Source organism: Pituophis catenifer, unplaced genomic scaffold (genome assembly GCF_029215685.1).
Source record: "Pituophis catenifer annectens isolate HBS135680 unplaced genomic scaffold, rPitCat1.0.hap2 SCAF_4, whole genome shotgun sequence".
In the NCBI taxonomy this organism is placed as follows: domain Eukaryota; kingdom Metazoa; phylum Chordata; class Lepidosauria; order Squamata; family Colubridae; genus Pituophis; species Pituophis catenifer.
This window is the reverse complement of record NW_027256884.1, coordinates 26,601,666-26,628,149: the sequence shown is the minus strand read 5'-3', so window position 1 is coordinate 26,628,149 and position 26,484 is coordinate 26,601,666. Positions and strand designations below refer to the sequence as shown.

General features: G+C 34.4%; 1 protein-coding gene across 2 annotated transcripts in view; it reads left to right on the top strand.

Annotated features, from left to right (window-relative positions):
- The window catches only part of PCCA (propionyl-CoA carboxylase subunit alpha), a 223,124-nt gene that overhangs the window by 92,354 nt on the left and 104,286 nt on the right, over positions 1-26,484 (top strand). For both annotated transcript variants that reach the window (XM_070942919.1, XM_070942920.1), the window contains 4 exons: positions 656-730; positions 5,291-5,359; positions 10,009-10,084; positions 21,623-21,733. In XM_070942919.1, coding sequence (XP_070799020.1) covers positions 656-730; positions 5,291-5,359; positions 10,009-10,084; positions 21,623-21,733 — 331 coding nt within the window. The remainder of the gene's footprint in view (positions 1-655; positions 731-5,290; positions 5,360-10,008; positions 10,085-21,622; positions 21,734-26,484) is intronic.

Here is a 26,484-nt window from a genome sequence, read left to right as displayed (position 1 = left end):
TTTCTATTTTAAAGTCATTGTTAGAATGATTTGTTCAGTTGTCTTTATATTGGATAACACATGTTATTTTATGTTTTTCCCCTGTTTCCTCTTTTCCTCTGAGTGTTCTTCAAATACAACTTACATGACAGAGGATTTGAATACAATAATACATACAATACATACAATAATTATCCACATGTTTGGATAATTCAGTGCAAATTGCCTTTATAGTGGGATGCATGCCTTAAATTTAACAGTGCTATTAATTTATACAGGGTATGATCCTGAAAACCCTGAGTCTTGTGTACAATTCCAGAAGTACTTGTCTGCAGAGTATTACTGTGTGTGTGTGTGCGTGCGCGCGCACGCGTGTGAGCGTGAATGTCGTGAACTGTGCTCTTAGCTTGCCCCCTAGTATTGTGCTTTCTTTTAGAAAGGTTGCCCTTGCTTTAATAAAGGCACAGCAGGAAGTTTTTAGCTTTAACAAATCGTCCATGACTTGAATAGAAGAAGCAATTTCATAACCCTACTAAAATAAGTCATTTTGAGAACAAAATATAGTTGGTCCATATTTAAAGTGGAGGAAATGCTTAGTTTCCCAGTGGCTTAACCTTGCTTCCTGTGCTTTGTTTTACAAAGTTAATACCACTCTGTGTTTTGAATTTCATTTCAGGACCCTTACAAATCTTTTGGTCTGCCCTCTGTTGGCAGATTGTCTCAATACGAAGAGCCCCTGCATGTCCCAAATGTAAGTAATTCTGATGTTTTATTATTTCTTATTTTCAAAGCATGAAGAATTCATAGATTTAATAGTGTTTTGCAGATTTAGAAGAGTTCAGGACTTCTTAAGGCTAGTTGTCCTAAACTATTTCTATAAACCAAGGAGGAATGTAGTTAATTATATTAATTAGTGGTAATTAGAAATTAATTTACAAACCCAAACAAACAAACAAACAAACAAACAAACAAACAAACAAACAAACACCATATATACTGGGATGTACATCTAAATAAACTCAACCATTCTACATAGACATTCTTTAAAGTGTTGGACTAACCATAACACAATTCTGGCTTTTATAATGGAATACTTCTATTTCTTTAGATCTGAAGCTTTTTAAAAGATGAAAGGCAATTTTCTATACATAATGAAAAGTGCTTTTATTATACTGTACAAAGTTTTTTTTTTTGAGTTCTTGTTTAATTGGTTGTTACACAAAAGGCAAGTGCATTTCTGTTCTTCAAAGTAGCCAAAATATTGGGTACATAAGCATGGAATGGTATTGGCTTTGTGATACTGCTGTAAACACGATTATTTACCAATATTAGTTACATGGGGGAAACGTTATACTCCTGAATTTTAAATTTGGTGAAACTGAATATAGGATTTATTTGATTTCTAAAATTGTTTTTGCTTGTATGATTCCTATAGAAGTTTGACACTTGGGGGGGGGCTTCTTTAAGAATTCAAGCTGTGTTTAAAAGCAGAAATACAACATATAAAGGTTTAGTAAATTTTATATAATATTAAATGGAAGATTTAAAACACACACACACACACGTTACAGAATGTGCCTTAATCACTTTTAATGAAAACCAAATGAACTAAGGAAGAATTTCCAGTAATTACTCTGGGGGTGGGTTGAGGCTTTTCACCATGGTGTAATAGCTAACAGGATGTCAAATATTTTGCCCTTGCAAGTTTTTGCAATTTGCAATATTCCGAACATGAGACCTGTTGAAAGTACAAGTGATAATGGACAAACTCTACCTCCTATGGTCTTTGTCCCACCAAATCTTTCTTCAATTAATGCTGCAGCAGGAGTTTTATGTAATAACATTTGCACTTATGAGCCATCCAGAGAAAGGAAAAAACAATTAAAATACCTTAAATGTTCTGCTTACTGCTGTTATTTGCTTGTGCGAATGTTGCATGTCAGCTAAATGGATCACAAAATAGATAAAGTGATTGGGTGCAAGAGAGTGCATGCTAAGCTTTGTCTATCATTATTGCTGGGAGCAATCAAATTGATGCCAGCAGGACAGTAGATGCGTTGACAGCTGTAATTATGTATCTCCATGGTGATCACTTTTGGCCTGTCATGGAGGCCTGCAAGTCCCCTCCTTTGCAAGCATTTAATCAGATTGGGCTGTCACTTGTCAGGTAGACATGGTGGGTTGGGAGCTGTGCTTAGGGGAGAGGTGAATTGAAAATGAAGGGTGGGAGATGCCTGATAGATTCACATGCTCCATCATGATACTAAGGAAAGAAATTTTAATTATGTTGGACGCCTAAGAGTAATGATTTTTTGAGGATTTCATATGAAGTGCCTGGGCCTTTCCCTTTTGGTGTGCTCTCACCACTGTGTTAAAATAGCACTTTCTTTTTTTTTTGCAAATTGTGTTGGTTTATTTTGTTTTTCTTTTTATAAGCAGCAGGGCACATTTGAAATTAAGAGAATATTCTGTCAGTTGTATGGGTCCTATAAATTTATGGAAATAGTACAGTAAAACATTTCTTTGCATTTCCCTTATAAAGATTAATCGTTTCTTCTATTTCCAAAATTGACCAAAATAGAATTATTTGCCGAAAGAGAAAGGTATAGTCAGAGAGATCTAGTGATTAAAGTACCAGGCTAGAAACCAAGAAACTCTGAGTTCTAATCCTGTCTTAGGCAAGAAAGCCAGTCAACCTTTCTCAGCCCAACCCACTCACAGGATTGTTGTGGGGAAAATAGGAAGAGGGAATATTACTAGGTATGTTTGCTACCTTGAGTCATTTATAAAAATAATAATGGCAGGATATAAATAAACATTAAATAAATAAAAATAGTGCAGAAGTACAGTTCTGTTCAGTGATTAAAACTTCAGACTTGCAATGGTCATGAAATGATTTTTTTTGTTTAATATAAGCATAATAGAGCTTATATGTATATTATATATATAATATATGTATATATTATTTATATATATATGTATGTATATATATATATATAATATTATAATAAATATATTATTATATATATAGGACACGGGAGCTCAGTGGCTAAGACCCTGAACTTGTCGATCGAAAGGTCAGCACTTCAGTGGTTCGAATCCCTAGTGCTGCGTAACGAAGTGAGCTCCTGTTACTTGTCCCAACTTCTGCCAACCTAGCAGTTCGAAAGAACATAAAAAATGCAAGTAGAAAAATAGGGACCAACTTTGGTGGGAAGGTAACAGCGTTCCATGCTCCTTTGGTGTTTAGTCATGCCAGCCACATGACCATGGAGATGTCTTCGGACAGCGCTGGCTCTTTGGCAGAGATGAGCACCGTCTCCTAGAGTCGGGAACGACTAGCACATATGTGCGAGGGGAACCTTTACCTTTTTAATAGAGCTTATGTAAGGGGCCAGGCTTGCCACAAATGAAGTAACAAGACATACATACCCTTGTTTATATGCACTCATTTTTTAAGACCCATGGCAACAAATACTTAAAGCAGTGTTCCTCATTATTAAGCGGTGCCCTGCTGGTTTAGATCTCTGGCCCATTTAGTCGTCCAGCAAGTTCTTCTCAAGTGGGCAACCAAATGCAGAAGGAAACCTAGTAGTCTCCCAGCTGAAAGTCTTCAGAGGCAGTCAGAATGCCATCAAGGCTAATTCAGCTCTCCAAAGGTATAACTAATTCAAATGATTGCTGCCACTTTGTTGCATAACAAATCTTGTTTCATGAGGAAATATATTTCTTTCTTTTTAGGTTACTCTGGCTTCCTTTTTAATTCTTTAGTTTAGAATTTTTGAAGAGATATGTTTATATTGGAAAATTACTTTGTTCCCTTCCTTGTTTTGTTCTTCAAAATTTAATTTTTATGCATATATTTTGTGGTGATGCAGAATTTTGAAAGTTAGTTTCCTTTCAAACCTCAGTAGTTGTGCTTGCATATTTTCTTCTCTCCTGTGGAATGAGGATAGCTAAAATCATTGTTTTGATGACTGGGCATTTCTAAGGCATCTTGTTTGTTTTCTAAAGAAGGTGCTTGACAGTTGTTATTTGAATTAAGAAGCCTGCATTAGTAAATGTGTAATATAAAGCACAATTCATCTTTTTTTTTTTCATCATGAAAGAATGTGATGCAGTTTTCATAGAGTAAAGCCTATTAGGACATGTCATTTGGATAATAAAGTCATCAGTGTGACCTCATGTGGATATTGTAGACAAGAGGTTCTACATCTGGTCCCTTGATAATTGCCTAAATTAAAATCTAAAAGCCTAACAGCCGTTGGGTTGACCTCTTTCTGCCTTGTTGCAGACAGATGAACTGCTGTTTTATTACAAAAAATTCTTTTCCCCAGGTGAAGATTGAAAGGACTTTCTAAGCTGCTTCCTTTCCTCAGCCCTCCAAACCCAAATGCAATATTTTGTGTTATATCTCTTTCACCTTTAATTTTTCTTCTCAAAATTATCAGAGACTCTTAAATTATCTTATTTTTTAAAAAGAAAAGTCTTATTTGTTTCAGTTAACATGCTTTACAAATTTCAAAAACATCAAGGACTTATTCTGGAATTAGTTATTTAATAATTAATATTTATTTTTAATGTGCAGCCTGGTAAAAAGTAAAGAGATTAAAATTATATTAATTAATGATACTAAGTTTCATTGGTTAATTAACAGTTACCAAAATCTTCAAACAGTTCAGTAGTTGCCAGAGTCTTGTATGTATGCGTGTGCGTGTGTGTGTGCACACATGCCTTCATATGTCAATGTATTTATCTTCCCCATCCAGTCCATGAAACTTAAAAAAACCTATTTAAAACTGTAACCTTGCAGAACATAACTTTGCAAAAAAACTCTCTGAATGTCAATAGAATTACATATTTGAGAAAAATGCATAGGTTTCAGATGAGAGTGAAGCAGAAAAGGAAATGGTTGCCTTTATGAAAGTTAGAAACCAAGAATTAATAGAAGCTAGCTTATCAGCTTTAAAGTTTCTTTTTGGTATACCTGAGCATTCTTCTGGAGTAGTAAAATCCTGGGTGTTGTAAGATATACATAATACCATTACAGAACAAAAATATTTTTTTGTGCAAGATGTTGGTAAAATCAATAACTACAAACATGTTTTATGGCAGTGGTGAATTCCCAAGTGGAGGATTTAAGACTTAAATATCAAAATACAGAGAAAACATTTGTGGAAACTTTGTCTATGGTCCATTGCAATAAATGCAACATTCAAAGAAATGAGTAATGGTCACGCTTACTACTATTAATAATAACTAACCCCAACCTCCTCCTATTATAAAACTAATTTATCTCAATTTGTTTTAGGTCCGTGTTGACAGTGGCATACAGCAAGGAAGTGAAATCAGTATTTATTATGATCCCATGATTTCAAAAGTAAGTTATTTTTTATCTATTGAAATACACATGCTCTTTTTGAAAATGAGTGTATATTGAAAAGTGTAATTTCCTCATAGGAAAGCTAAAGAGATTCCTTCTTTTGATAAAACCTTTGCTATAGTGATCCATTGAAAGTATATAATTATTTTATACCTCTTGAAATGTACTTTTATTTTATTCTGTATGGTAATAGAATACCATTTCAGTAGAATATGTATGTCATGATATAACATTGTTTCAGGAATGTCGTTATTTAAGAAATAGTTTTATTTTGGATTACAAAAATCTTATATTTGTGTTACTACAAACTTCTAAAATATCCTTTTGAAAAGATGAGAATTAAAATTAGGCAATTCATCACAGTGTTTTGTGAGCATAAATCTTTTTGTTTTAGTTTTCAGCTTTAGTAGGAACAATAGTGACATCTGAGTTAACTATGTTTTATACTTTTTAAGTCAAAGTAAAAACAAGTCTTTACTATCCCATTTTCTTTATGTCTTTGACCAAGACACAATTAAACCTGAACATTTCTAATAAACTATTAATTCCTATTTATCTAAATTGGGACATTATGATAACAAGGTTCTGAAAAGTCATAATATTGAATCATGATTGTTTTCATAACTAGTTTGTTTTGTAATAATAATTGAAGCTTGCTACTTTGTAAGAGCACTAGTTAGAGCTTTCCATTCTTAATTGAAAGGTGGAAAAAACTAATTCTTATTCTGATTAATTATCTCAAGTTGTTGCATCCTGACCTTTGATGTTTAACCTGAAGATGCTTAAACTATAGTAGAATGAACTACTAATACTTGTAGACTCTCACAAACCTCATGGCTTCTAGTTTATTTTAAAAGGATTAAAATCTATCTTGTTTTTGTTAGTGACTGTATACTGGATACAAACCTCAATTTCTTATTAACATTGGCGTATTAAATCCATTCCTTTAACTATGCCTGAAATTGGATATTTCAAAATTAATTAATTGGACAAGGTTTGGTTATCACAACAAGAAGTAGCTAATTTGAAACAGAAGGAAAATATTCTGATTATTTTTTTCATGGATAGGCTAGGTGAAAAAGAAGCCTGCTATATCAGGCCTAGGCCCATTGTAGTCCTACAAGTTGTTTCCCATAGTAGCCAAATTAGAGTAAAGTGGTCTCAGACAAGAGGTAGAGGTGTACTTCTTCTCACTATTTACCCTTTACAATTAGTATTTGGAGGCATATTACCTAAGACAGGAGTAATATTGCACCTTCAACAGTAAAAATCCTTATTTGATGCCCACAAATGTATCCTTACTCTTTTTAAAGCCATTAAAATTATTGGCTATTACAAGGTTTTTGTAATGAATTTCACAGGTTTGTTTGTTATTAATTCAATTGAAATGGCTGCCCATCTCATCAAAGGGGTTCTGGGTAGCTAACACAGTACAAAATAACTACCAATCCCCTCCACCTATATAAAATCTTTAGTGGCAGCTGGGATAAAACCCAGGTTAATATGTATGTACTGTATAAGAAAGTTCAATATTTCCTTCCAGCTAGTTTAATTAAATGACTCTTGGTTCTTATATTGTGAGAGAGGAAGAAAAGTTCTCTGTCCACTTTCAATTCCTTGCATGATTTTATACGCTTCAAATACTACCCTTTTCGTGTTCTTTTCCTAAACTAAGTGGTGTCAGCTTTTCTAGCCTTTTCTCACAGGATTAGAGTTTTCTAATTATTTTGGCTACTCTTTTCTGCACTTTTTTCATTATATGTGTTACATCACTGTATTATATCATTTTTCAGCTGTGGCAAACAGAACTGCACATGGTATTCCAAGTGCAAACATACTGTAACTTCATAGAAGGTCATCACATTGTAGGCAGTTTCATTTCAACCCTTTTCTAATAATCAATAGCCATCAGATCTGGCTTTTGGACAACTACTGAAAACTGAGTGAACGTCTCAGTGGAGTTAGCTACTATAGTTCCAATGACATTTTCCTAATTAGTGACAGATCATTAGAATAAATGTGAAATTGTCTTGCCTCAGTGTGCATCCATTTATACTTATTTAAGTGCATGTTCAACATTTTTCTAGCTTAAAAAGAGCCTTCAGTATATTGTCATAATCACTTTTTGTTTCATATCCTTAATTACTTGGTATTATTTCCAGTCTGGGCAGCTTGCTGGTCACTCTTAAGTCAATATCATGTACGAATAACTTTAAAAATATTGGTTCCAGTGTAGGTCCTTAAAGTCCTTGCCTGCATTGAAACTATTGATTACTTATCTTTATTCTTTAGTTTCTAATTATTTCATGCACACTAATTAGAATAGACCCTTGTTGTATGCTGCTGATTGTAAATTCTCTGAAGAACCCTTGCTGAGAAACTTTGTGAAAGGCCTTTTGAAAATCCAGGATACTGTATGGATAACACACTTATATTCACACACCTGTTGACCCTCTCAAAAAAGAACGTAAAAGGTGACAAGGCAAGATTTACCTTTGCAAAATCCATGCTGCTTTGCCTTCATCTGTTTTGCTATGCTATTTCCCCAAAATTTATATTAAGGGAAGAGGCATTAAACATGTTCCTCAAGGTATCCTACACTACTGCTTATTACTGCAATTTGGTTTAATTGTTCCAATTCACATCCTGAAAAAGTCAGTAGACATTTAGGTATATGCTTTGTATAATTTGTAGTGAAGACATATGTAAAGAATTCATTCAAGTTTTCCTTAATGTTTCTTACCATTTGCTCTTTAAATTCTTTTTACTGCCAAAGTTAATTTTCCCTTTTTTCTTGTTGTAATAGATTTTCTACTTTCCAGCAGAAAACTTTACAGAAGTTTATTCTGTAACACAAAACTGTAATAGAAGATTTTCCAGAGAGTTATGTTGGTCTTTTCTTTAGTATGGTTGATACTTCTTTGTATTGTAGAGTACATTTCAGCTGAACCTCATTACCTTATTTTTCAGTTGTTCTCTAGCCATTATAATTCAAAGCATCTCTCTCTCTTGTTTCTGGTTTCTTTTATTTCAATCATCTCTATTTTGAGAACTTTCACCATTTGTATTCAAATATGATTGTGTTTGTGCCTAATTAACAACTTCCATTACATACTAAAGTTAGCTATAACACCATTGTGATTGGAATTCCTTATTGGCTTTACAGTATCTTGCAGTAGTGCACAAACACCAATTAAGATTTAATTTAGAATTACCTCTTCTTTGGCTTTTTTCAAGATCAATTATCCTAAGGCACAGAATTTGATATTTGCTAATTTTATTATTTTTGTACTCAAGTTACATGTATTGAAGACATCTGCAATTGAGCAGCAAATTACTGATTTCTTTGGAAAATCAAAGAAAATCAAAGAAAAGGAAGTAATCTCTCAGGAGAAGAAAATAGAACTAGCAAAACTTTTGATCTGACAAATTAGTGAAGACAATATAATATATGAAAGTGGGGGAAATCCCGATAGATTTTCAGTTGAATGGAACAGAATTTTTATAGATATATTAATAGCTATATTATTAGGGGTATATAATAAATAATGTAATCTTTCTATATTTCTCCTATCATTTTATGTGACCTATATTACAGTATAGGAAAGACCTTCCTGGGTGTGCAAGCTACAGATTAGAATCTTGGCTCACAGTGGATGTTTAATTGCAATACAATCCAGGTAGCCACAGAAAGTAATACCATTGATAATTCCCCATCTTGATTTGGATTTATAAAAAAATAGACAAGCATCTGATAATAACTATTCTAGATAAATGAGTACCGATAGAAAATAATATTTGTAGCTCAGAGTTGAACTTTGGGGTTCTTGGTACTCTCTGTGTTTGGTGGTTATCTTGCAGATATTTCATAGTATATAAAAATAAGAGGAAACCTCACTCCCTTCTAGCACTGATGATGTTACCTGGCCTGATAATAAAATGTCTACAAGAAAACCACCAAGCTCAGAAAGCACCTATATGTTGTGTACCTTTTTAAATGTGGTTCAGCCATATTTTCTGTATGATATTCCCAGTGTTTATTGGTAGGATGGGATCATTGATTATACCCTAATTTTATTTTAAGTATACACACAAATTTAAAAAATCCCTTTCTCTTCCAGTCTCAATCTAACAGCATCAGTAACACTGCCAGTCCATTTTGTTTTTTGCTGTCCAACTACGAACTGCACCCCTCAAAAAAGTTGGGATTGGGTTTTTTTATTGTTTTATCATATGAGTGGTCAGAAATCATGTAGCTATCGATTCTATAGATGAGAGTTTGTCAAAAGTTAATAAATGGTCTCATAAAATTACCAGATGTAGTGTGATGTAGGAGTCTGCTTGAATTGCACTCTGCCAGTGCTGGAGAAAAAGCTAGGAACTGTATATAACTTATGTTTTGGATATCAGATTCCTAATTTAGAATAAGATTTATGGACAGAGCATGCAGTGAGGGTTGTATGTTGTCATGCCTTCATTTGGCAAAGATACTAAACAAAATTCTGACTTAACAGAAATCATAAAGGTTGAGGAATGAACGTATGTATTGAAACTTAATAATATTAAAAAGGAATTGTGAAATAGGCAGCATGTTTGAGACAATATTTTGGTTGTTATAGAGTTCATTTTTTTAATTTGTGTTTTAGCTGATCACCTATGGATCCAACAGAAATGAAGCTTTGCAAAGAATGGAAGAAGCCTTGGATAATTATGTTATAAGAGGTAAATTACAAATATAATTTTTCTAGGTATCATGGCTTATTTAACTATCTTAAATCTTTTAGTTTAGATCTCTTTTAAGAGAGTTTAAGCTAGCTTTATAAAGTTATGTTATATGCTACTTATATTGGTTCTAATGTTTTATAATATTATATGTTTATTATCATTCTGGTCAATGGCTTCCTTCCTTCCAAAATGGAACAATTCTGGAGTACAAACGTGTAAATGAAGGATTAATCTCATTGCATCTGCAGTAACACAATTAGATATTCAGATATTTTCTGTATAAGGACAATTGAGTCTAGTAAGCTTGAAATATTTTTTGTCAAATAAAGCATTATTTAAAATATAGATTTTTATTGATAAACATATCTTCTCATTGTCTACAAGAATTCAAATTAATTCTTTTTCCTCTCAGTTGTTAAAATTTAAGTATCAAATTGTTTCATCACTAACAATATTTTATTAAGCAAAATTGGAAGGATGTTTCCATAGGATTTATTAATTGCCTGTAATAGATTAGGTATTTCTAAGACTTAAAATGTTGCAAGCCAGGCTGGCATGATAGTAGGTGTTGTAAATACTGCTGTTGATCCATATGAGGCAAACAACATTTGCACTGAAGTGAAAATTGATTTAAAAATTGTCATTTTCTTCTATTAATTAATCTAAAGTATAAATCCCAGTTTCCAACCAATTTTTTTCATATAATTACTTCATAGTATCAAAGCATGAGAAAAACGACCAAAATAATCCCTTTCCAGAGATAATGTACTTATGTTTGAATTTATCTAATGGTGAATAAGATGCTATTTTGACATCAAGAGAGTCCAGCTAGGTCACTTTTGCAAATATTTCACAACAATATTTTTAATTAAAGTATAAGATGAAGAACAGTTTATAGTCCTTCTAATTTAATTTATTTAATGAGATTTACTATTTTCCATTTCAATATTATAAACTTAGAACAAGAAATGAAATGCAAGATTTTCTTACTAAAGAAATATATTATTATATCTTTATATAGTAATTGAATTAGAGCTTAGATATTTGAGAGGAAGGTTCAAATCGAGGAAAAATTACAGTGCATGCTAGTATCTCTGAATTTTGGCTAGGACTCCTAAAGGTGATATTCCTCATTCATCTAGTTTGAGCTGGATGGAGTCTTTATATCTTGTTAGCATTGTATAAAGTCTTCCTTCAACTGCTATTTTTATTGGGCCATTTTTTCTTAAAACATCATTCCTTTCTGAAATTGAAGCTGTCAGATTGCTGTGAGGAAACCGTCAGTTTGTCACTCTTGGAAAAGATTTGGTTCTAGATTGTTACCATGGATGAAAATTATAAATTTGGGGATATGTCCTTTTTAATAAAATGTTTACAGAATGCAGAGGTAACATAGCAAATTGCATGGTTTACTTTTTGCATCTAACTACACGCAGAAGCAATAGTAATATCTGCAGGTATTTAATCAAGCGTACATAATTTCACTCTTGCCTATAATGATAGTGTTATTAAGAATGATAAAAGGACACATTTTCTTCTTCCTCCTGGTTCTTTTTATGGACAGTTATTATTTGAATACCAGTAGGTAAAGATTTGATGTGATATTTAGAAACAGAATTCCAGTGGAGCTGTTTCATTTTTTTCATCTCCCCAAATAAGTTGTCTGCTTTTAACTTTACTTTTTTTTCCCATTAGAGATAACTGTGTAATTCCAACACTGCTGGATTTCAAGGTTTTGACATCTTTCTTCCTAACCCCCATTGCTGAACTCCAATAAATCAGTGCATTAAAAGAAAAAAAAATGTAGAAAGCTTTCCCTCCTATTTTTCCCCTGCTTATGTGACCTTTACTTCCAAGAAAGAGAAGTCTAGTAACTTGAGAGCTTTAGCACATGTTTCCTTCTTTAAAAAAAAAGAAAAAAGATCCAGCTGCTGAAAAATCTTGAAAGTGTATGGAATTGTGCTTTTTTAATGTTGTGCTTTTATTTGTAGATCTTATTTGGTAATTGTACATAGCTAATTTTTCATCAGAATCATCAGTAATCTAGAGTTTTAATTTGGCCATTTCTTTCTAGCTGTTCAGGTCCACATCTGAAAAAGATGCAGCATTGGCAAATGGTTACAAAAGCTGAAATATAATGGAGCACAATATAAAATACAGCTACCTTTACACATTTAGATAGTACTTATAGAGTTTTGGCATGTTTAAAGAACTCCAAGTTGTATATTCATATCACTTTCTGATATCTCCGCCCACTGAATTAACCTATTAGTGCTTGATGTTAATATGAATCAGAAAATCCCTATCTGTTTAGTACTTGCAGAATTCTTGTTTTAGGAAATGTTGAGTATTTGGGTTTAGAGTTGTAGCCTGAAAATTATCTTGTGTATAATATAAATTCGTGTTAGGAATGAAATATCTTAATGTATATACAGGTAGTCCTCAATTTACAAACATTTGTTTAGTGATTGTTTGACATTACAACAGCACTGAAAAAAATGACTAATGACCATTTTTCACATTTATGGCCATTGTAGCATCCATTGCTTAGCAACGGAAATTTTCAGCTCAGTTGTAAGTCGAAGACTACCTCTACCTAACTTACATATGTTTACATATTAATCAGCTTCCAAGACCGAGCCGTTTATAGGTTCTATTACCATGTTTCCCTGAAAATAAGACCCTGTCTTATTTTTTGAACCCCGAAATAAGCACTTGGCCTTATTTTCAGGGAGGTCTTATTATTTTGGGGCACGTGGAAGAAACCAGAGCAAATGGCGGGGACCGGCTGCGCATGCATTTAAATATTTTTGGGGTGGGCTTATTTTCAAGAGGGCTTATTTTAGTGCATGTGCTCAAAAGTCCGAATGGGCTTATTATCAGGGGATGTCTTATTTTCAGGGAAACGGTATTATTATATTAGGTACTTCTGCTAATTTTTGATCTTTTTTAATTTCAAAAACAGTTATAGCAATATTATTAAATATATTATTAAATGACTACCTTGGTCGACCTGCCATCAGTTCTTCTTGCTATCTGACCAGCCCATTTCCATTTCAATTCTTTTACTCTTTTGATGGCATCCTCTAATCGATGTGCAGGTCTTTCTTTCTTGTTTTTTGATGCCGAGCATGTATCGTTCCATAGCTCTTTGCACCACTCATAACTTTTGTATTGATTGTGAGATTAGTGTCCATGGTTCACAGGCATATGTTAGAGCAGGTAGCACAGACTGATCAAACTTTTGACTTTTCAGACATAGTGGGAGGTTGTTCTTGAAAATTATGCTTAGCTTGCCGAATACCTGCCAATCACATTTAACACACTGTTGAATTGATGGTCCACCTAGCATCAGGCAGTATAGAATGGATTCCACTTGATTAAAATTGAAAAAAGAAAAAGAAATCTAAAACAAGATGGAGCGATGACATCAATAATTATTGCGGGCTCAATTGGCAAAAGAAAGCTCAGGACTGTATTGGTTGGAAACATGCGGAAGAGGTCTCCATCCTGCAGTGGATAGACAATGGCTAAAATGATGACATTATTAAATAAATTATTATAATAATTAATATTATTTTGAAAATTTTATAAACTACATGGCTTGTGAAGCTCTCTATTTCTTTTCCCTCCTCTTTCTTCTTGGTATTCTTATTTTAATATATATTTTTAAATTAAAATAAAACTATTTTAAAAAGAGAAAAGCTGAGATTAAGTAATAAATATTTCCCAGGGAGCAGATATCTTTAATACCCATAACCAACCCGTATTAAAAATGACACCCGTATCACATATCATTTCACATAAATAAATAGGAAAAATCATGTTCAAAATGTCTGCTTAACAAGTTTCAGGGATAAGAAGTTATTATGGAGACAGATTACTGTTGTGTCTCTGGTCCCTTGATTTGCAGAGACAGGACTGCAAGCATTCCTTCCTTACATATTTTCACAGAGAAGATTCCATTCGGAGTTCATTCCTAAGGTATATAGGGTTTTATAGAGTTCATCCTACAGAAAAAGCCAATCTGTTTCCTTGATTTTTACAAAATCACAAGAGCCCTTGATAACTATTGCCAGATGTTACACCATTGGAACAATATTACTATCCCTAAATTGAGGTGATAGATCTGATCACTGCAGCAATTGTTGCTACTTCCATTCCTGACCTTGGATCATATCTGTTGGAGGGTCTGAAATTCCGACTTAAAAATTTCCAACGATCTACATCCTTGTTCACACCCAACCAATTCTCAGTAATATCTATCAATCGTCCTATTATCCACTACCATATTGTTCATAGATGAGATTGTATATCAGATGTAACTGGTAAGCAACCTGAATCCAAAGCAAGAAGCAAACTAGCCATTAGGTCCTTAAAAAAAAAGACAGACTAAAAGTTTATTTAGAATTTCTATTTCCACCATAAATATGCTAAGAACTCCTGGTGGCCTAGAAATTCAATAAGCAGCAAATACCACTCGCTGCCTGTTATTGTGAAAAAATGTCATCCCCCCTTTTCTCGTTAGTTCAGTAGTCAGAAGAAAAAAGTATAGAATGCAGCTTTGGACATAGATTAATTAATATGATTGTAGTCTATTAGAAAACTAACTACTGATTCTGCTAACAAGGAATAATGTTTTTATTTTAGTTAGGACTGTTTTTTACAGGACTCAAGCTTGAACATTAATTCTGAAAAATCCCCAATTAAGGAAAAGCCTTAATCCTTAATCAGAATAAATGGCACAGGAATTATTACGCATATCTAACAATGCTTAGCAGTAGTATCAGTCTTCTTGCTTTATCCTAAACCTGATACAACTTAATATGTAGGGAATTTGCATGTAATCCATGCAAGAAATGAATAATAAATCATTTCTTCATCATAGAACCTATTAGAAATAATGGACCTGAATTTTGAGTATCTTGAGCATTATCATAAGTAGATGAAGGTGAGATGGATAGTAACTTTTACTCTCCTGGAATAAAAAGGCAAATGAATAAAAAGGCAAAAGAATATAACACTTTTGAAAGCATATTTATTCTTTGCTCATGCTTTCTCCATATGATTTGCTGTTAGGGAGTTAAATTTGGCAAGCATGAGGAGATGGGCCTTTGCAGGCAGAGTGCTGGATTTATGGAACATTTTCCATGGTGGGTCAAGTCCATCCCATTTCAGAAGTCCCTCAAGACTTCTTAATTTTAGTACTGGGGTTTTATATTTGTAAGGTGTCTGGAGTCACTGAGAGTGAGTTGAGCAGCAGCTTCTTGGTTGAGAAGCGAAATGTCTTCAAAAAAAACCCTAAAAAGTCCAGTTGCTTCTTGAAAAAGCACCTTTGAGACAACCATGATCTGGATGACTGAGAATCTCCATAGATATGTACTTTTTTGCTTGTTTGGGTGTATAATTCATGTTTTCCCTATTACAAATTATTTGAATGGATCAGTATATTTGTTTAAATATTTTAGCTGCAGTTACCTGTATGTCACCTGCCTCCCTGTTTGTACCAGCAAAATATTCTTTCCAGCATTCATACTTTATGGAAGAAAATAAAAGAACTTTTAATTGGGAAGTACTTGTACATCTAAAGCACTATTTCTTTGAAATCTGTCATTCTTCCATTCCTTTTTCAAGCCCTTTATGAAAGAGGTTCAAAATGTTTCAGCCTTTTTCCTTCCTGTGTTCTCCAAATGTGTTGGGAATCTCCTGCTAAGCCAAAGTTGGCTTGTGACATTTGTTTAAAGTGATTTAGGGGTGTAATTGATCACAGTTCCATCCTACCACAACCTGGCTTATTAATGCCATATGCATCTACAAGCAGATTACAAAGATGAACAGAGTTAAAAAGCCATTGAAGTTATTAAGTCAAATCTTCTGCTGAGTGGCAAACATGCTGTTCTGCAAATACTGTATTGCACTTGAGATGGATAATTAGAATTGAAAAGTGTGTATTTATGTGAAAAACTGGGAAAAATGTGAAAAAAATGAAATGAAGTAAAATGGTAGATGCCTGTCTAGATACAATTCAATAACAATCTGGTTTAAGAATTTAGCATGCTATAATATTTATATACTTTAATATATTGTTAGCAATAGCAATAGCACATAATACACATTTATTCCAACAAGGTGCTGAAGATAATGTAGATGTTTCTTGCATCTTTATTTTTTTCTTTCTATAGGACTATGAAATTGAAAAAAAGTGGAATAAATAAGTTTTATTGTTGTAGTGATAGATCATAATAAGGTGGCATAACATAGCATGCAACAGGACAATTAGGTTCCCTCTGTATATATTGCCTGTAGGCCTCTGGCTGGTCTAAGGTCACACCATAAAATGCAACACCCTCCAGCCTGCCAAGCCAGGGACTGTTACCAAAACAATTTGTTTGAATGTAATTGGACAAGGGGAGACGAGACATCCATGGGGAAAGATGGAGAAAAGAGAAGAGTTAACCAGATGCTTTGGACATGAAAAATCAGATTCGGCTTTGCTATGCTGTAACCAGTTGGCTTTAGTAAAGTATTCTTTCACTAGGAATGGAGTCAAGAGTCTTCCTTTTCTGACTGACCAAGTTGGGATGGTAGACACATGCAGTGTTTGAAAGAACTGTATTTTAATATTGTTTGGAATAAATATTTTCTTTGTATTTTTCATAGTAGTTTTCAAGAAATGTTATGTAGTAGATCTTAATTGTCTGCCTTTTCCCTTTAGTACTATTTAAATAAAATTAAATACCTATTAAACGTGCATTTCTAAGATAGTTTTGCAAAGTAGCAGTCATCAATTATCATTACACTGTTTAAGTTGCTTTGAAAACTGAATGTTTTTACAACTAACAACTATGTGAATGAAGTTCTTTCGATTTCACTTAACTCAATTAAAATTCTCAGCAAGTTAAATATATTGAATTGTTTATCTATGGCAAGACATAGGACACCAATTAAGTTTACATGGAAAAATGCAAATTTGTGTTTTGCGAATGTCAAGTTGACAGAAGCTTAATAATGTAAAAAGGACTAATCAACGCAGAATATGTTTAGTGTCAGTAAATATTTATATTGAAGAATGTTTCCCATGAATGATGAGGTGCCACAGGCAGTTTATTCTCAATTTTACTAATTAAATTCTATGACTCGGATCACGATGTTCTTGCAATTTCTGTATCTTTTTGTACAATATACATAAGCCATTATGTAGACTATGGTGATAAATGGCATATGGGATACCCATTCAAATTATTTTTATTCCAGTATTTAAAGCTGATAATAAATTGCAATTTTTAATTTATTAAAAATTAATTTATTAAATATTGTAATTGATCTGTTCCAATTCTGTCTTAAAGAGTAAAATGTAGTTCTTTAGCTGAAGACAAGGAGTTCATACTTTTGACTTTTGACTTTTTTGCTTTTCATTTTTATTTTACTGTATGCCACAAAGCCTAAAGTAATGAGGCATTTTTTCAGGAGAAACGTTGCTTACAATTGCAATTATCAATTTAAGCTGAGGGATTGTCAAAAGAATTGCAAAAGGAGGAACGGCTCGAGATACTACTAGCCTTTCTTTCTTTGATTTACGTTGTGCTACAGGGTTGCTTGGCTTTCCTGTTTAATATGAAATAACTGGAGGAAAATTATGCAGAACTTTGGAGTTTGCTATTGTTAGGCAGTTGATATGTCACTGGAATTGTGCCTAGAATTAGCTGGGGAATGAATATGAGCAAAGAAAGCGAAGTGTAGTGCCAAAATACTCTTGGTCACTATGTTGCCTGATCTAAAAATGGATGAAAATGCCCTGTGTTTTTTTTAAAATTTATTTTTTAGAATGAAGAAATATGTATTTAAAAAGATAAATTTAATTCTTAAAGGGCAATGAAAGATGTACTTTGTTAAGCTAATTCTAACCATGTTTTTACTTTGGAGCAAAATCAAAACTGGTAACACTTTTTTTTTTTTTTTGCATCGATATCTGTTTATCTGTGTTTGTGTCTGTCTGTCTATCGAGTTTTGTGATTTTAGTCTCAGTTGCTTGGATTATTAAGTTTATTATTTTTTTGTAAAAGTACAGAGGAAATATCATTGAAAGATGAATGTATAGTTCAATGTCCATATAGGCTGGCCTTTGCTTGATCCTTTGAGAATGTAGGGATAATGTCTGGCTGATGTTTTTCAAACAGCAGGTAACCAAGGGTGAACTCCAATAGGGGTCCATGTTTCTGTAGCCTCATAGTTATTCACACAGATGGGGGACATCTTGTGAACTCTCACTGGGGTCAAGCTAAACTGCAAATCATGCGCTGAAATTTCTGAAGTCTTGGGTATGAAAACTCTCTGGTTGAGAACTGAAGCTCTTAACTTTGCTTAGTTGGTTAAGCATCCAAATTTGAGCAAAAGAAAAACATATGCTCAGAGATTTAATTTATATTATGGAAGTGTTTTTATAATACAGGTAGTGACTGTTCAAAGTTACAGGGGCAATGAAAAAAGTGATATATGCTGTTTTTCACAGTTATGACCTTTGCAGCCTCCCCATGATCACATGATCAAATTTCAGATGCTGGGCAACTCGTTCATGCTTATAATCATTGCTGTGTCCCAAGGTCATGTGATCACCTTTTGCGACCTTGTGACAAACAAAATCAAGGGGGAAGCCAAATTCACTTTAACAAATAGGTTACTAACTTATCAATTGCAGTGACTCACCTAACAACTGGGGTACAAAAGGTCGTAAAATGGGGCAAAACTCACAACATATATCTCAGCGATAGAAATTTGGGCTCAATTGTGGTCGTAAGTCAAGGACTACCTGTATTGCTATTGTAAGTTGTCTTGTAATTCCATTCATTGAATGAGTGACCATTAAGTATACTAGTAATTGCCCTAAATTCCAAAAAGCATTAACATTAGCATATTTCAGTGTCCTCTCAACAGAAGTTCTTGAGGTCAAATATAAAATATTTCCTCACAAATTTAAGATTGTGCTCTTGTGGAGAAGGATCCCTTGAATCCATAGTTCAGCGGTCTCAAGCTTTTCCTCACCAGGGACCATTCTCTCGCTTCCAGGGCCCAGTTCCTAAGAGGTTGGGAACCCCTGCCATAATTCACGCCCTGTTATGTTGTGCCTTCTAAAAGAAGAATCTACTTTATAATGCTCTACTTAGGAAAATTCGTGGACTATTCTGATTTATTTTATGAGACCAATACCATTTTGCATTCTTGAACGTGGATACATTTTCTTATGCTCTCTTTAAAACTAGAAATGTCCTGATCACCTCAATGACTTAGTTCTTACGTTGCATTGCTTTAATTTATTTGTTTAAACTGTTTAATTATTTTATTAAATCAATGTTCTGATTAATGACTCTAATAAAGACTACTACATAGTGCCACCTGGAGGCCAGCCAGGAGACAACAGATTGTTTGGAATTCTAAAGATGATATGCTGGGCTAGGGTGACATTCCTTCAAGCACATTCTTGATAAGTATTATGAGTGTTAAAGAGAAATATATACCTATTCACATTTTATCTGCATACCAGAAACTCCAAAAATAGTAGCGGATATGCTTCTGGAGCGGATTGTAGAACACTTCTTCTTGCTGGAGGCTGTAGATCTACTCTGAGGTTCAAGTTTTTTTTAAGGATTTTGCCACCTTTTAATACTTTTTTAAGAGAGAAGGAGTATAAATAATTACATTAGGAGATGGCTTCATGCCATATCTTATCAGTGGCATATCTGATCAGTGACTTGGTCAAAACCTCAAACAGTGGACACTGTGCCAGAAGTATTGTTCTAGCAGACACTTCTTGGGGAATATCTCATCACATCTCCAAGAAACAATAGTGGGTAATTGGAACGGGAACTCAAATAAGTGGCCTTCTGATAAAAATAAGATATCACTTCTCGCAGGCAACACCTATATATAGTCTGCTAACATCTGATTAGTAAGAGACCCTTTGTTAGAAGTTCTTTTATGGGAAACAAATATTATGGGAAACACTGCTTCTAATGTGTAGCCATTGCCTCTCAACCTTCAACAAGTGTTAGAGTAGGGAGCTCATGCACTCCATTTAGTTTTGAAAAGTACAAACATAGTTGAGAGGCTCACAGGAAAGAGTGATAATCATACAATCTATAAGGTTTGCTGAGTGATTTTTTACAAGCATGTGTGGAAGAGTTTGCACACATAGCTCAGCTGGTGAAGAAACCTTTGCCACACAGTTATTTATTACGTTTGCAAAAAGAAAAAAATGTCCACACCCATATCTCCCCAACAGTCTTCCATGGTACCGATACATCCTGCTATGTTGAGGATGGAATCATTTACTGTAGCCCAGTTTATTCCAAATAAATTGAAGTGGGGATTATGAAATGGAAACTTGGAGTGCCAAACTTGGTTTTTCTTCTTTTGTGCAAGAAGAAAATAAGCTGATAATACACTTTATTATGGGCTGTAAAAATAAGGAACACTAGTTTACCTTATTGGAATTCTCTCTAGTAATTCTGATTAAGTAAATTAGCTCTTATTCCCAAGTAAGCATATTTAGGACTTCAAACAGGATTGGAAATCCTAAATATACTTACCTGGGAAAAAGAAGCCATTTTCCTAGCCCACCATCTTCTTATTTCTCTTCACGTGTGAATTATCTCTTCAATAAACCTTCTATATCTATGATTGTCCACTTCTGATTCTCCAGAGTCCTCAATTAGAAGATAATCCGTCATGAATAGAGAAGATATACATTGCAGGCATTCACATTTTTCATATTGAATCCCTTTTTAAAAAAAATAATAATAATGAAGCAGTAACAGTTTCTTTTCCATCTTGCCTGCCTCCATTTCAGCTTTGAATTTTCATTATTTGCAACTCTGTTGCCTGTTTGCTCCATGGAGCTTGTATTTCCCTCCAAATCTTGACACCTGGATATTTTTTTTTTTAATGTAGATCTTCTGTTACTGGTCAAACAAAGGATGCTAAAGATTATTTAGTGCATGAAGTAAATCCATGTACAGGGCTATTTCGTTAAAAAAATATGAAATATCAGTTTTAATGTTTTATAATATTAATATTCCTGATGAAAAAATGTGAAGCCAATTGCTTTGCTCAAATATTTAAATTATTCCTAATTGATTGCTGTGTTTCACAATTTTGGGGGCGGGGGTTACTTTCAAGTTATTTTTTGACTCTTGGCAATTGCCTGAAGAGGTCCCTGAAGTTTTCTTGTCAGGGTTTTTCAGAAGCGGTTTGCCATTGTCTTCTACTTAGGAGTGAGAGTGTCTGGTCCAAGATCACCCAATTTGGGTGTACCTAAGGTGCGGGTAAAACTCACATTCCTGGTTTCTAGCCTGATGTCTTACCCACTACACCAAATTTGTTCTATTAAATAGTAAATACTCTTGACATTAAAACTCATTTATTCAGGAATTTCTCATCTACAGCTTTTGTGTGTGTGTGTGTATGCTTTGTCAATTCAAATATCATTAAGCATATGTTCTCTGGCTGCTAATCTAATGGGAATAAATGTTTTATTTTCAGGTGTTACTCATAATATAGCATTGCTTCGTGAGGTAATAAAGCATCCACGCTTTATCCAGGGAGACATCAGCACGAAGTTTCTTCCTGAGGTGTATACAGAAGGCTTCAAAGGTGAAGGAAAACACTATCTTAGAAATAAATATGTGAAATAGCTATCCTTTCTTTTCTTTTCTTTTTTAACTGAAAAGTTTCTAATTTAATAAATTCTTCTTTCCTAAATTCTAATTTTTGAGTTTCAATCTGGTTAAATTAAAGTTTTGTTAACATTCAAGAAGATTCAAATAGATATTAAGGGTCTAGTTACTTGACAATGTCATACAATAAAAGGCCTGGGGAAAGGCCTGATTTTTGCTAACCAAATCTGGGTGTTTGTTTAGTCAGTAAGGAAGTACCAAGAGGCAGGAAGAAAATTCTTACTTTATTTTACTCCTTTTAACAAACAATTTAAGTGGCATACTACTGCTTGAAATGGATTCATGCTATGATCTATGAGTTAAAAAATTTGATTGTGAAAAATAAAATTTGCATCATTGAATTTTCAAATAATACAGCCTTTTATGTCTAGTGAGCATTTAGTGTGATTCCATTTAATTCTTCCATTAACCCTGGGAATAAAGGAATATGAGAAACCATACAGTACTTGCATTCAGTTTTGAGCATGTAATATCCAGTTTCCCATTTACACAAACTGAATTGTCAATTTAAGAAATAATTTTATAATCCTTTGCTTTTTTAACAAGTTAAGAACTTTGAAGTCAACTATTCCTTTTATGCTTGAAATACAATTTCTGCTTATGGTAGTTAAGCTTGGATAATACAAAGTACACATGTGTTGGGTGGGAAATAAGATTTTTGCAATTCAAGGTTCAATGAAATAAACGTTGTTTTTTAACAATGTATTTTAATTCCATGAAATATCTTGACAGCTTTCCTATTAACCTCTGCTGGCAATTTTTAATTAAATTTTTTACTTGGAGTGAAATACTTGACACATATTCAGGCTAATTTTCAAGTAAACATGTTCCTTTTTATCAGTATAAAACACTTACATAGAGAAAGGGAGAGAGTAGAATTATTTACTTGTTAACCATCTAAGAATGAGAGACAGTTTTCCATAGCTATAGAATTTCTTACCTATAAGCAATAAAATCTTCCTTTTTTCTTTTCTGAAATGTCCAACTAGTCCAAAATATTGTACTAGTATTGATAAGGAGGTATTTTTTTGTAAGCCAGCATATTTTGGAATAAATATGTGGAAGAGGCCTTCATCCTGCAGTAGATGCAGTAATGGCTAAAATGATGATGATGATGATGATGATGATGATGATATCAGTATATTTATTTCAAAATATGCTGGCTTAAAAAAAATTATCTTCATGGATCAAGGCTGTTGAGTCCAACTTTGTTAAATCAGGCTTTTCTCCATCCTCAATACTCAAAATTTTCAGGCAAAACAAACCCGAAGGTAGAGGACAGAGAGAAGGAAGCGGACTTTGAGTTCTGCTTCCAGATTCTATCAGATATACTGTCACCCCGCCCATTATCTTAGCCAGTTAGAGACAGTGAATCATTGGAAAGCCTTCTCACTTGCACGATGTCTTGCGTTTCCATCGGCTATCCTGGTTGAAATGATCTGGCTCTGTGATTCTGGAGAGGTGGAAAACTCTGGGCATATCCTTCTTGCTGTTCTTTTTATAGAGACATTCAAACAAAATTTATCTTCCTGATTAATAGGTATCCTGTCCGTTCAGACACCGTTTATCTTCAGTGGCTGTTAAAGATGGATGGATTGTAGTCACAGCACAGGTAGCTAGATTCTGCGCAGCAGCACTAAAGATTTGTCAGAACCTGATGAATAATCCATTATAGCTATTTTACACAATTAGTGTACCAAGTCTTTTGGTATTATCACCTTATTGCATTTTAGTATCTAATGATAATGACTACAGGCCTTCACAATTTAAGCTAATATTATATTATAGCTTAGGCTGTGTTCTTTATGTGCAACTGACAGACAGGATGCTAAATTAGGGTTTAACATAGATTTTATTTGTTATTTGTTATTTTATTTTAGAATTTTTAACTAGATACTCCTTGAATATTTTTAATTGTGCTGGTCTTTGTAATAAAAATTTGACACGATATAACAGCTACCTTGTTTCCCCGAAAATAAGACCCTGTCTTATATTTTTTTGAACCCTGAAATTTATTTATTTTTTTATTTATTTTTAAAATTTTTATACCGCCCCCTCTCCCAAAGGACTCGGGGTGGTGAACAGCCAAAATTAAAAGACATACAATATAAACATTAAAATACTATAAAAACAAAATTAAATTTAAATTGGCTTCCCCCAATATAAAACCCCTTACCCATAAAATTCAACAATTAAAAGATTTTTAACTCAGCCCAGCTTGCTGAAATAAAAAAGTCTTCAGAGCCCAGTGGAAGGTACGGAGGTCCGGGATCAGTCGTATCCCTGGGGGTTGCTGATTCCAGAGGACAGGTGCCCCCACAGAGAAGGCTCTTCCCCGGAGGGTCGCCAGCCGACATTGCCTGACCAACGGCACCCTGAGGAGGCCCTCTCTGTGGGAGCGTATTGGCCGGTGGGAGGTTATCGGTAGCAGAAGGTGGTCTCGTAAATAATCGGGCCCTAAGCCATGGAGCGCTTTGAAGATGAGAACCAATACCTTGAAGCGTACCTGGAAGACCACTGGAAGCCAATGCAGCTCGCGCAGGAGAGATGTCACGTGGGAGTGCCATGTCTCCCCCATAAGTACCCGCGCGGCTGCATTCTGCACCAGTTGGAGCCTCCGAGTGCTCCTCAAGGGGAGCCCCATGTAGAGAGCGTTGCAGTAGTCCAGGCGGGAAGTGACGAGGGCATGAGTGACTGTGTATAAGGAGTCCCGATCTAGAAAGGGGCGCAACTGGCGTATCAGGCGAACCTGATAGAAAGCTCCCCTGGCCACAACCGTCATATGCTCTTCTAAAGACAGCCGTGCATCCAGGAGGACACCCAAGTTATGCGCCCTCTCCGCTTGGTCTTATTTTCGGGGAGGTCTTATTATTTTGAGGTGCATGGAGGAAACCAGAGGAAATGGCGGGGACCGGCTGCTCATGCGTTTAAATATTTTCGGGGAGGGCTTATTTTCGGGGGGGGGTTATTTTAGTGCATTCGCTCAAAAGCCCGATTGAGCTTATTATCAGGGGATGTCTTATTTTAGGGGAAACAGGGTATTAAGGAACCAAAAATTATACATATAAGATATGTTATATGTATACTTTGTAAGCTAGAAATTGGACTAAACAGTGCCATAACACTGAATAAAACCATTTTGCCATTTTTTATTCAGTATCGCTTAGTGTCATATGTAGTAAGTAGTACATAAAATGGCTTACAACCTGATCTGTCCCAGTCCACACACACACACAAACACAGCCAGCTGAGGGTTAAGGAAGCACTTGGCACACACCCAGGTCTTTATCTCCAACTTGGCAGCGATATACACACCGTCTGCCAAGTGCTTTTATTTCCACAGAAACAGAAAGATAATATACTCAGCGTACAAGAGTCCGACTGAAATAATATTCCTCTCAGCAGTTTCGGACGATGCTCTAGTGACTATCCAAGGTTTATTTTTGTTCGTCACAGGGATCACTGGCCACCACCCTCTATTATATAGTCTCTGGGGTGTGGTCCAGTGACTCAGTTCTAATCCCTAGCACGTCTCCTGAGCTGCTGCAATCGTTTATCACGCCTTCGGTGGCATGCGTCCAGGAATGACGTCTCTCCTTCACTCTCATCCGAGACACCTGTTTCCCGGCTAATCTCCTCTCCCTTGGCCGGCTCCTGAGACAGTGCCAGAGGGGAGGGGCCTGGAGAGGGAGGCCTGGCTGACTCCTTTTCCTCATGCTCGGAGCTTTCTTCCTCCGATGGGATAGGCTCAGAGGGCGGGGCCACAACACAACCAAATTTACATCAGCTGAAGTTTTTTATACTTAATATTTAAGAAGGAGTCTTTTATGTGGCACTGATCATGAGGACCTTGTTGCATTTAGAATATTTAATAAGTTTCAAAACAGGATTGATTAAACAATCAATTATCTTCAACGGCAAAAGCATCAGTGGATTAGATATGGGGGGTGGGATAGGAGGAATCAGATAGAATCAGGATCAGGGGAATAGGAGAACCAGGTAGAAATGCCCATATTCATGGTTTTTTTTTTTAAAAAAATGTCTCATTCTTGAAGTAATAGTAAAGAGAATATAAGAATAGTCATGATTCCAATATAAAAATAATATTCTCTCTTTAACCTACTTGCAGAAATATACTTAAACCAATCCATATAGAGACATAGCTCAACTGTAGTTTGATTTAAATATATTTTATGCATTGGTCGGCTAACAAATTAACTTTGAAAATAATGTGCTATTTACATTAATATTGTCAAAGAAACATGACTAGATTTTATATTAGTCCATGTAGATTAAGAAGTAATGATTACAAAGGAACGGAACCAATTACAAAATAAAACCACGATTCTCTTCCACTCATAAAAAAAAGGAACAATGGCAACCAATATTTTACATTACTGCTTGGCATAATAACAGAAGTTAAAATGCCTGTTTTGCCAAAAAGGCTGCTTTTGTTTTAATCTCTTTATTTCAATTGCTTATTGTTTGGTTTTGTATAGGAAACATTTTTTCTTCACTTCTCGGTAATTATAAAAAAACCTCTAATCAGACAAACTATACAACATAAACATGAAGGATGTCTCAGCATGCCAAATTTGAAAATTATTTTGAATTTTTTCAATTAGTTAATTTTATTAGAAACTGAAATTTTCAGTAGATACAAAGTTA